Below are 12,732 nucleotides of genomic sequence, written 5' to 3'. Positions count from 1 at the left end.
AAGCTCGGCGAACCCTCCCGATTTCATGCTAGGATCTGATTGGCTGCCAACACTTAAACTAGGAAGTGTTAATGGCCATCCTGGGATTCGGCTTTAGCTGAGTCTCTGAAGAAAGGTTAAAAAAAGGAGGGAAAAATAGAGGGAAATAAAACTAGCAGAAAAAGGCAAAAGAAAGGGCAGAAAATCCTCAAAGAGCAAAACAGAGGGTAGAGAAATAAGCAGAAAGGCAAAACAGAGGGTAGAGACCTGAGCAGAAAAGGCAAGGGAGCAAAATCGAGAGCACTCGCGCACCCACTCGGAGACTCGCTCACCTAACCACTCAGACTCACGCACTCGCAAACCCTCTTTAACTTGCGCACTCATACACTTAGGCTTATGCACACATTCACCAACCCACTCGAGAGTCATGCACTCACAGACCCACTCAGACTCAATCACTCACAGACCCGCACTCCGACTTACACACCCACTTACTTCCACACCCACTTACTTACACACCCACTAAGACTGCCACTTGCTCATAGTTAGGGAATTACATTTAAAAACATAGTCACTAAAAAAACAGGTTACAGGGACGTTATAATTGGGAAATAGAATTTTTTTTAAACTTAGAAGTTCACTGAAAAAACAAAGATTACAGGGACGTTGTAGTTGGGCTCAGATTTCACTTGTACAAAATCATAGACATTCAGCAGTTTTAGTTTGACCGAATTATAACTTATGCCCCTGTGATGCACTGCTTATCACTCATCATAGTCAGTGATGACATCATGCCCACAACCTCTCACAGACCCACACAACCACTCACACATAGTTATTCAAACAACCACTCGCTCACTCACTTACATACACATCCATACAACCACTCACCCGCTCACTCACCCATGCAACCAGTCACACACACTCACTCTCCAATATAGACACTCACACACCAACTCACTTAAACACCCACTCACTTACATCCACTTACATAACCAGTCACTTACCCATACGGCCACTTACAGACTAAGTCACCCATGCAACCTCTCACACAACCAGTTTCAGACCCAATGGCACTAAAGTATTAGTCCTCTGAAAGCCAGAACGATCAAAATGTTATAATCAAACTCTAGAAGGAAAATGTCTTTCGACCTACATGGTCTTGGTCCCAGCTCTCCTTGTCCTGTTTTCATCGTCCATTTAAATACCGCTGTTCATGCTCATTAAAGGGCATTTAGGGAGGCGGGGGGGAAGGGAATCCATTATACATGTCGTCATAAACACCACAGTATCCATTAAGATATCTGGCACAGTTAGACTGCACCAAACGAATAATCTTCACATTTGCACATCATGATTTCACTCTGGCCATTGGAAGATTTAAAATCCTATTGTTGTCTGTTTCATTGTTGCCTCAGTAGCCTTCCACCATTTGCAGAATATTTATATGTATGTGTGTCTGCAGTGTTACTGCCGTTGTGAAGGAAAATAACAATGTTGTCCATGTGCACTGTAGAAACCACTGCATTTTCAGTTGTGTTAAAAGCTCTTGATGGGTCCTACATGTGATGTTGAAAAGTAGCAGCAGAAAGTTATGTATCAAATAAGTTTATGCTCTCATAGCTGCATGCTGAGTACTTCAAATCCTTGTTCTGCAGGAGAAGGTATACTTTAATGAACCCTGAAATTGATGACATTGCTTTAGCACATAATCCTCAACATCAAAGTAACGTTGGGACAGAAATATTAATCCTTGCACATGAATCGCACAACTTGTATTAGGTTATATGATCTGCTTCACTCTATACCTGCTTTTGTTCTGCCCCCATAAATTCTCTAGGGATTTGTAGTGCTAGCGGCACAATGGTTGCAACCTCCAGCTGTATTCTCTAAAATATTTATTCATGGCTGTTTTATAAAGTTCTTGTTTTGTTTTTTAAAAAAAATTTTTTTTACTTGTTTGTACTTTAAGGGACGCGATTGTCCAAATAAAGTAAATTGCCGATTTATAAAGTTCTGACCTAACTCACATGAGTTTCAGAGCACTGTACATATAATGAAATATGGAACTCTAGTTAAAATGTCAAGTCATTAATAGATGTTTGGTCATAGAATACAAGACTACAGCTCTGAGCGATAGCGTTGACTGTACCTTATGTTTCTACTCCCAATGAAGTTTACAATAGATATGTACTTTTTCTATTTAGAGTAGCTTCAAAAGAGAGCTCTATGCTTGGAAGAAATAATTTATCTGGTTCCCCATAAATGAAACTAAGCTTTTATGTTTTAATGTGTTTATTAGCTTTTTCAAAATATAAACACAATACAGGGACATGAGCAAAGCATTACTATAGAACGTACAAGTCACCTGTAATCTGTTAACCACAGAAAGTATATTAACCATACAGCACACACTGTAAGCATAACAGGTGCCCTTCGTAAGGTGGAAGTCCACTCTACCTTTGTCTCAACCCAAAAACGTAAAACCCTCCCCCAGTGCGGTAAACTCTGACTCCAGAAACAAGTCCATAATCCGCTATAGCAACAACGTACATTAATCAACCAGAGATGTTGCTTGTTCGTTCCATAAATCCAAAAGGTGCAACACTCTTTGTTATTTGGGCTGGGTTATTTAATTAAACTCAGTCGAGAGCAATGTTAGTTAAGGTCGCCAAACTTTCTGAAAGGAATCTGTGGTCGTTTGTAGATTGGCTAAAATGCGTTCCCTCCCCAAAATATACCAAAGCCTGTGCAACCACCCTAGGTGTGTGGGGAGAATGGAGGAACCCCAGTGGGACAGTATATTTAGCAACGCTGCCCCTAATGCTAGCCCCATCTGGCGGCCTTTCATGCTTTTAAGCGAGAATGTGATCAGGTTGGGGAGGCCTAAGATAACAAACTGTGAGCCTTGGGATCTGCGTATCAAACAGCTCATCTATGACATCCAAGATTTTAGACCAATAATTGGCCAGCAACGGGCAGTCCCAAATATGTGCAATAGTGTGCCCTCATTATCACAACCTCACGCCAGCATGTGGGGCTCCTTTGTGGGTTGCCTCTGTGCAATTGGGCTTGCGTGAGATACCAGTAGGTAACAATTTTTGTGGCGTTTTCTACGCTGGCCACGTTACGCGCTGTGTGCTTCGCCCTGTAATAGATCCCCTCCCAGTCTTTCTGCATAAGTGCCCCACCTAGCTCTCTCCCGCCTCCTCCGACTCGGTGTGGTCCGTTGTTGCGGGCACGGTCTAATCCTATTGTACATGTCTGTTATCAGCCCTTTGTCTGAGGTTTTGGTAATTAGCCATTTTTTGTATTTGGTCAATAGGCGGGACCCCTGTTCTCTGATCTCCTTTTGGAGTACCCAATGCCTGAGTTGCAAATATCTCAGTCTTTCGGTTTCAGGAATCCCGTATTAATATTTCAGTTGAGTGAAAGGGAGTATGCCCGTTAGGTGAAATAGATGGCCCACCGAGCGGCATGGGGTGTCTCTCCACGCTGAAAAGGCCTTATCAGGTATCCCGGGTGAGAATTCGGGATTTCCAAAGAGGTGTCAGGGAAGACGGGAAAGTAGTCGGCTTCTTTGCTGTCGCCACCCCATCCCAGACCGACAGCACTGATTTAGTGATTGGGGACCCCCATCAAGCCTCTAGGTCGTTGGGCTTTCTTTAAAAAAGGGACCTTCCATAAAGTGATCACCGCCAGTGCCCTGTCTTGGAAGAGCCATCTTTTTTCCGAATCTGGCCTTGCCCACTCGACTAAATGCCGCAGATATCCTGGATTCCCAACCCACCTGCTTCGGCCTCATATATCCCAGCGCTTTACTCATTCTAGGTCTCTTTCGGGCTCAGACAAACTGATTAATATCTTATTGAAGCGAGGCAATCACTCCTGGGGGAGGCAGCGCCGGCAGAGTTTGGAACTGATATAGTGTCTTAGGCAAGAGGGACACTTTAACCGCCGCTATTCTCCCCAGCAGCGAGAGGTGGTGTTTACTTCAGGCGCCCAATCTTTTTTTGCTTGTTGTGTCAGCTTGGCATAGTTTGAGTAAGTCGTTTGTCGCACAGACTCTGCTAAATCCAGGCCCAAGTATGGGATAGAATCCACCATCCGGATTCCAGTGAGCCATCCCTCCTAAGGGTCAAGTGCTTGGGATGCTGGACTCAGTTCAGTATCAGGGATTTCCTCACATTGACCCGGTAGCCTGACACACAACCAAAGGCGTCCAGCTCCTCTAGAAAGGCAGGGAGGGAATCCCTAGGCTCCGTCAGTGCTGCGATCACATCATCAGCGTAGAGCAGAGTTTTTCAATCTGTGGGGCGCGCCCCCCCAGGGGGGCGCGTCACCATCTCAGGGGGGGGGGGGGCGCGCACTCCAGTTAGGAATTTACCTTTGTTGGGCCTTTACTGTCCCGATGCCTGGCAAGTCTTCACCCATTTCAAATGGGAATTCTTTATTGGCGAGCTCCGGTAACAGAGGGCTGGAGGGGGGAGGGAAGGGAACTAGATGAGGCACAACTTGCGCTTTTGTCCTGTAAAGAGCTAACAGTTAACCTTCCCAGGCGGGGGTTAATTAGTAGAGCTGAAATACTTGGGCTGCCGTGGGAGGCAGTGTCTTCTCTGCTAAAACTGAAAGCAAATCGTTTGCGTGCAATTTCATATCGGAGGAGACTTCTTGCCTCTCACTGCAGCTGAATGTGTTACCTTCTTTCAGTTTTAGGAGAGGAGACATCCTGCCTCCCACTGCAGCTGACGCATTTCAGCTCTAAAAGTTTAACCCCGCCCTGGGAGGGTTAGCTCTTAGCAGAAAGGAGACAAAGGGGCAGATTTACAAGCCCCTTGCCCCTCTTTTACGCCACCGTTGCGTCACTTTTGTGACGCAGCGGCGGCGCAAAACCAGCGCCATGCTGCGGGGTATTTACAACGTGACGCATCTGGGAGATGTCATGTTGTAAAGCCCTGCACCAGAAGTAGCTGTTCCTGCGCAGGGGGGCGGGGCGTGTTCCGTCGCAGGAACGCCTCTTAAAAGTAGCTGAGTAAAATCTACAAGATTTCACTCAGTTACTTTTGAGCCCATGCTGCGTCAAAACCCGGCGTAAGGATTGATGCAGCATTGTGAAGATATGGCACCCCAGAGCCTTGCTCGAGCTGCGTCGTGCTTGCGACGCAACTCCAGCAATGCGCTGCCTTTACGGCACAGATGAGTCGCGCATCTGTCCGTTTTTTGCCCCATGGTGCGCCGCATTGTAAATGCGGCGCATCCATGGTGCCGGAGCCGTGACGCACAATAACTGGCGCATCCCTGCTGATATGCAGGGATGCGTCAGTTATTGTAACTCTGCCCCAAAGTTTCTTTTAAATTTACGCAGGCAGGCGGCGCAACGCCCACAGGGCTTCAAGTTACCAAAAGAAAAATGGCAGTCAGCCATGTGTTTTTTAAACAGCCTGCAAATTGCTGGTCTTGACACTAAATATGCTTATAAATAAATAAGTATATATACATTTGAAATGTGACTTTTCTGTCTTTGTTCCATTTTATTATCAGTCATTGACAATTCATGCAGCTATAGAACACAATTTAATGTGCTACTATTTATATTTGCTGTTCAAAGTATGCACAGACAAGTGCTGACAATACAGCTTTAGGTGACTGTTTATTTTTTGTACTGCATGGGACATCAAATTAATGAGCTGGCAACCCTAATCATAAAACTGAAAGTTTGTTGCAATATCAGCACATTTATTTCCTCCACCCTGATCCCTGGTTATGCCATAATAGCAATAGTTCAACATATCTGAAACCCTACGCTGCCGTCCATAACCTGCTGAGTTACTTCAAGTGTCTGGGAATGCACCATGCATTCAGACAACTCAGTCCTCCTTCTCGCCCTTCACTTTCATGCTCACCCTGCACTCAGTGATCACCATGCACTGACACTGATCACCATGCACTCACCCTGATGACTCCTCACCCTGAACTCCGTAATCAATCTGCACTCACAATGCACTTGTGCTGTTCACCCTGTACCTCACCCTGCAGTCACACAAGCACACTACTCACCCTGCACTCATGCAACACTTCACTCACATGTCCGCCTTACTGCTCAATTTGAAAACTCGCTCAAATAAGACCATCACTAACCATACATTCATTTGTCCCACTCTGCACTTACATCCACACCCAAATTCATATGGTCACCTCACTCACCTTACCCTACTCTCACACTGTTGCATGTCTCACCCTGCACTCACATGGGTACTCATGCCACCCACACAGCGCAGAGGTTTAATGTGCCTGCTACAAAGAACGTGTGCCATCCAGATCAAAGAACTGAGTGTGGGTAAACTGAGTAGTGCTATAAAAAAAATTACATGTTTGCCAGAAAGGTGCTATAGCGAGATGGGGTGCATTGCTGGTGAGCGGTTCTGAGGAAATTCATGCAGAAGGAGGAAATGAGGGAGGGGCGCCAAAACAGACCGTTGCACTGTGGGTGACCAGTGCTAGGGCCATCCCTGGATGGGAGTGTTAGCCCCCCACACCGAAGTTCGGGTCTAGTTGCGCCCCTGTACACAAGTATGGGCATGTCGTGCTCCAAGGTTTTCGTCCTAAATTACAAAAGGACAAATTTACATGCACTGCAATCCAGCCTTACAGGGGGTTCCTTGATAGAGGCAGCTCTGTTTTTGCCCTGATTGCCTGGAATAATTCCTAAACAGATTCTTGTAAATACTGTTTTGTTTCATTTCGTTTTAATGTGATTGATGTGAGAGAGTCTATTACTATTTGCAGAGAAATGTTTTTGTTTCATGTAACAACCATAAAGTGTATTTTAGATCAAACAAGTCCTCACATATGAGAAATTGGAGAATATCCCAGAGTTATTCGTTGTAAAATTAGTGGGCTGCTGCTTTGTTACAACAGTGAAAACGCACATCACTATCTCTGAATATTAGATGTAAACACTTTTAGAATTTCGACCATAGCGCCTGTGCACCGTTAGTAGCCTGGCTAAAGAGGGTATGGCAGAGCTGAAAGTGAATCATTTAATCTCAAAGCTGTTCTGAACAGGGGCCCCCAAAATGGTACTGGCCCAGGGCACCCAAACTCCTTAATATGTCCCTGCCACCCACAAAGTCTGTCAAACGATATTGCTCTGAAGTAAAATAGGCAACCTCATTAATTTATTATCAGTTATATATTTTTTTAAACATAAGCCCGACGTGTCCTAAACCCCCACTGCTTCAGGTAAGCAACTTATCGTAACACTAAGGAATTCTCAATTAGGTGTTCTTTCAGCACCCTCTCTGTGGACTTTCACCTTTCTCTTCAGATCTATAACTGGTTGGTGGGCAATTATCCCATTATAATGCTGTCTAAAACATTTGTTAATGGTTTCTAGAGAAGAATTGTTTCTCGTGTACTAGCTCTGAGCTAGGGAGTGCTCAAAAAGTCTGATAACACGGTCTTCCTTACAGTCGCTGTTTTGGCTGAAAATGTCTGCAGAGTATTCAGCTTTGAGAGAAACTGCTATCAAAACTCTTGCCTTTCAGCTCGTCCTATTTATGTGAGATTCGGTTCTCAGCACTTGGGGTATTAAAGACTAAGTACCGTTCAAGACTGGATATGGAGCACAACCTGTGGATGGCAGTAGCAAAAATCCATCCAGAGATTGACAGTCTATGTGGATAAAAACCGGCACGCCCGTCACATTTATGTTGGTGGTGTTATTAATCTATGTCCTGTATAAAGCAAAGCATTCTAGTAAAAAGAATTTGCACACATTTTATCTTGGAAAATTGTGTTTTGAGCTGTGTAATAAGCCTTTGTCATTCCTCCACACCCATTCACATACCTGCAGTTTACTAAACACTCTTATTGTGTTGAACATTATTTGCCGGATATGGCCTGTGATATGCGCGTGGCAGTCGATTATGTAGTGTACCAGATTCCAGAAATTTCTGTCAGGTGGTGGGGGGGCCCAACATCTAAAAAACAACTGGGGGGGCTCAACCTACAAACGTTTGATGACCTCTGGCGTAGAGGCTAATAGAATGTGTCTGTCTCCCCACCCCCCCCAACGGAATCCCCTTTATGCTGGGGTTGTCCCTGGCCCTCTGTGCCAAAGGCTCAATATAGAGGGCAAAGAGCAAGGGGGACAATGGACCGCTCTGCCTTGTGCCCCTCTGAATGGCGAATGGGCTCGAGGAAACACCATTCACTCGTATAGTGGCCATAGGATGAGTGTAGCAACAACTTACCTACTCCCTGAATCTCTCGTCAAGGCCTACCTTTGCCATCGTATGACTCAGGAACCCCCATTTCACCCGTTCGAGCGCTTTTTCAGCGTTGACCGTCAGTAGGAGGGCCTCCATGTGCGTCTGGTGGGCTTTGTCTAATAGGTGGAGTACCCTCTTGGTGTTGTCCGCCCTCTGGCGGGATTGAATGAATCCCTCCTGATCTGGCTCTATCAGACTCAGTATACAAGGGCCCAATCGAGCAGCAAGGATTCCTGTAAAAAGTTTAAAGTCGACGTTAAGTAAAGATATGGGGCGATGTGAACCGCCACATTGTCTATCTTTACCTGGCTTAGGCAACAGCACTATCGCCGTTGCCAGCATTGATGCAGGGATCGGGTTTGCGCTCCCAAATGAGTTAAACAGCCTCGTTAGGACCCGGGCTAAGATGTGACAGAATTTCTTGTAAAAAAGTGCGGAGAACCAGTCCGTGCCTGGGAACTTGAGCATCTTGAGGCGTGAAATCGCGGCGATGACTTCCTCAACTCCAACACGAGCATCCAGAGCTGATGCCTGGGCCGGGGTGAGCGCAGACATGGTAAAAGATTGCAGGTAATCCAGGATAGCGGACTCTGAGGTGGTATCTGCTGTGTATAAGTTCTCGTAGAAGTCCCTAAACATATGGGCTATCTCTTGGTCATCAATGACCTCCCTATGTCCTGTCCCCTTCAGTTTTCGGTCTCTGAGCCCGCAGCCTGTTAGCTAAGTCTTCCCAGGATGCCCAAGTACCCCTCCCTTAAAGCTGATTGAGTAAATCCGTGTATGAGTGCAAGTGAAGTAGTTCCCAGAGCGTCAAGGACCCCTTGGATAAAAGCAGTGTGTGTACCGGACCCTCCTCCCTCCCCACCCTAACCCCAACAAACAGAACAAGAACAATCCCATACAGTTGTCCAGAAGCCGCGGTGAACCTCCGAGTCCCCTTGGTGAAACAGTTTGTAGGGTACATCCTGCGGTCATCAACGTTCGACCCCCGCCACCCCCCAGCAAACTTTAGATCACTTATCAGGAGTAAGGAAACCTTGACTACGAAGGTGCATAGTTACTGGTCGGAAGGCCCTGCGCTTTTGCAACATGATCGCCGCCAGGTCTTGGTATAAAGCGATGTTGTGCTCTCCATAGAGGAGTGGTTGCGCTCCATGGCTTTCCTCAAAATGAGTTCTTTGAGAAGTCTGGGAGGAAAGCCAGTATATCTGGCGGCGGTGCCGGGGCCTTTCTTTGCAAGCCGACTCTGTGTGCCCTATCAATTTTTATCGGAAAGTCCTGCGATTCTTGCAAAACGTGGCGAAATAGGCCCTGGAGATATGTAGTAATGTCTGTACCTTCTTCTTTAGAGGGGACGCCTTTCACGCGGATATTATTTCTATGGGAGCGTTTTTCCAAATCTTCCGCGTGTGCTTGGATGTCTATTTGTTGAGCTGGAAGGCAAATCATCTCTTGCTTCAAGTGCTCCACTTCCATTCGAATCTTCCTTGTCTTCCAGTGAGGCCACCCTTTCTTCAATTGCGTCCATACCTCGTCGTACTTCCTTAATCTCATTGGAGAACTCCTTTCTGAGATCTTGGAAATCATCACGCAGAGTTGCAAATAATTTGCCCAGGAATGCTCGTGTGACTGGTTCCTCCATGAATTCTGGTGCACTTCCTTCCGCCGCAGGCGGAGAATTGTTGTCACCTTCCCCCCTCGCTTCTGAGATCTTGGAAAACATGTTCTTCACGTTCCTATCTTTCTTGGTGCGTGTCTGGGACATGTCTGGTCTACGGCCTGGCATGGGTAGCAGTGGCATGAGGGTGTTTACCAGGAGCAGGGCTGGCAAGTTGAGCGGTTGGTATGGCGGCGGGCACTCAGTAGTGAGCGGTGGCACGTAGGCAGTGGTCCCTATAACCCCGTTCTCTATGACCGCTGCGGCCCCTCCAGGCAGCCGCGTGAAGGTGTTTAGTGCTCCGTGACTTAGGCGGCGCGGTGGGGGGCTGCCCTATTCGCTGCTGCAATCCAGCGGCACCACCATTTTGCCCGCCTGTTGGTCAACGCCTCTACAGTGCAGTCTGTCGGCCAACTTAGCTCCCGAGCATGCAGGCCCCCAACAGCCACGTCCCTTGTAGACCTCCTCAAGGTCTCGGTTGCACCCCTATAGTAGTGATCCGCCGGCCTGCAGTGTTAATGTTCGCTACATTGCGCTGGTCCTGTGGCGCAGCTCTGCACTTGGGACGACCGAGGGCACCTGGACCCCAATGCCCCTCCAGTCCATGTCGCCACCGCTGAGTGTACTTCTGCATATATCGTGGAGGGGGCGCGTTGAGTCAGGGTAGGGGTCTCACTAGTGCCATCAGATGCTTCTGGGCCCATCAGCGTGGTCTCGCAGCTTCACCCGTGTAGGTCGTAGTGGGTGGCGTGCACAGCCTGGCCTCCCAGCCACGGGGCACTTCCAGTATGGGCCTATCCGGTCCCGATGAGCCTCACTCTCCTTGCCCACAGTGGTTCCACTATCGGGGCAGGCCTGGTGCTTCAGCTGTTCTCCGCGCTCGCGGTTCCCAGGGGTGTCGTCCCTGCCACCAGACCCCCCTGTATCCAATTAGGGCTGCAGATCTGGAGCCGAGGTTCGCCGCCCGGCGGACCATACGAGCGGGCGGGGGGGAAAGTTCTTCAGCGTCGCTCACCTTCAGTGCCCAGGGACCCCCTGGCTGGCTGCTTTGGTATCAGTGTTGTGTTTGCATATTGTGTCCCTGCGCGGACACCGTAGTTCCGCCCCATGTTGTCCCAGCTGATACGTCGTATCAGCTGTGACGTGATCAGCTGCCATCTGTCGTTGACAGTCGACCACTTAACCCATCGGGTGTTTCTTCTACTCCGCCTCCGGAGTATGTGTTGGCGTATACTAAATAAAGTACATCTTCAACTAACCTCTTCGAGGTGTGTATTCAACAATCGGGCGCATGGGAATGGGCCCGGGCACCCCGTCCGTCAGGCCCCGCTCGGGCCTTCGATCACCTGCGCTCCGCTATGTCGGTGCTCTCCGTCACCCATGCGCTCTTCAGAGTAAGCGCTGTACCTCTGCTATAGGCCTTGAAGGTCCGCCGTGGAAAGCGCCTCAGAGCCTCGGGTCTCCCAACTCAGAGGCCTCCGATGCTGCTGTGCAGTGCGCAGCTCCGCCACCTCGCTTATGCCGCCATCTTGGATCGCCAGGGCCGAGCAGATTGGCAGTGCTTCTGGAGACGTTCCCCCGTGCGCAGCTCGTTGCTATGCACCCCCAGAGGCTCTCGCTGATCTGTGATACACAATCAGGGCCCCTGACACTCTGCAGCAGTGCTGGGAAGATGGCGGGTGGCCGATGGGGACGGGGAGACTTTCAGGACACGTCTTACCCGCTCGCCATCTTGGCCACGCCCCAGAAAACCAAGATTTTAACCATTTGGTTGTATGTACTTTTAAATTTGAAAGGAATCTGAATTCGAGCAGATTTTTGTGTGGGAAAACAGGCAGTTTATAAGCATCAAAAACGGCTATGGTAAGATCTGTGGTATAACACATCCACTCCTGCCGCCTAGTTCCTGTGGACACGGGTGATTTTTGTGGTCCCTCTACAACCTAGATTCCCAGACATCTGCTTACTGTCACGTTCTATCAGTTTACTCTCGCACCCCTGGTCTAGAATTTATAATTCCTGAAATCCTCAGTTAATGCTTTATGACTGACTATGATGTAGTCAAATATTCAACTTAAATACTAGTAGTACTGTTGCAAGTATTTCAAGGGGCCTAGACATCCTGAAGGAAGTATTGTGTGTAGCTGTTATCGTTATTGCTCACAACTTGCACATTCTCATATATTTTTCTATCACTTTTTGTTTATAACAGACCACGCAGACAGTAGCACCCTCCATGCAGTGACATTTCTTCGCACTACTGAGATTTTAACAGTAAATTCGATTGGTCAACTAAAACTGTGGGATTTTCGGCAGCAGGGTACAGAGCCATCTCAAATATTTTCAGTGTAAGTATCTAGATTCCAGAAATCTGGGTTCAAGCTCCAATTTTGATCTTTTGTGAAATGTGTTCTGCAGTCCTAAGTGACTAGTCTGGATTTAAGGGGAAACACATCTTTTAGTACATTAAAATACCTTAACTTATTTCATCTATGCCCTTATGAATCAAGTTTTCAACATTATAACATCAATAAAGTCCCTGAGATATCTGGGTTAAATATCTTTCTTTTTGCATTCATTTATTTCCTCTTCAGTCCAAGGATAATTTGTTTCTTAGTTTTCAGAGATGTCCCACATGCCCTGCTTAAAAGTTTCGCCTTTGTCCTTATTAAAACTCCTCCTTAGACCCTTAGTCTTTGGCACATTTATGCCCTGTTTTCCCCCAACTATGTTATCGATAAATATGTGGCAGTTGATTTCTTATGTGTTATTGAGTTAATGTGTCATCCACTCCAAAGCCAGGACATCTAGAACCTGTGCCAT

At 47.3% G+C, this 12,732-nt stretch overlaps 1 protein-coding gene across 1 annotated transcript in view; it reads left to right on the top strand.

Moving 5' to 3' along the window:
- NUP43 (nucleoporin 43) overlaps window positions 1-12,732 on the top strand; it is a 203,009-nt gene that overhangs the window by 81,148 nt on the left and 109,129 nt on the right. The window contains exon 5 of the mRNA XM_085612218.1: window positions 12,122-12,257. Within this exon, the coding sequence (XP_085468344.1) occupies window positions 12,122-12,257 (136 nt within the window). The remainder of the gene's footprint in view (window positions 1-12,121; window positions 12,258-12,732) is intronic.

The sequence above is a fragment of the Triturus cristatus genome, chromosome 6, assembly GCF_964204655.1.
Source record: "Triturus cristatus chromosome 6, aTriCri1.1, whole genome shotgun sequence".
NCBI lineage: Eukaryota > Metazoa > Chordata > Amphibia > Caudata > Salamandridae > Triturus > Triturus cristatus.
This window is presented reverse-complemented; position numbering and strand designations above follow the sequence as displayed.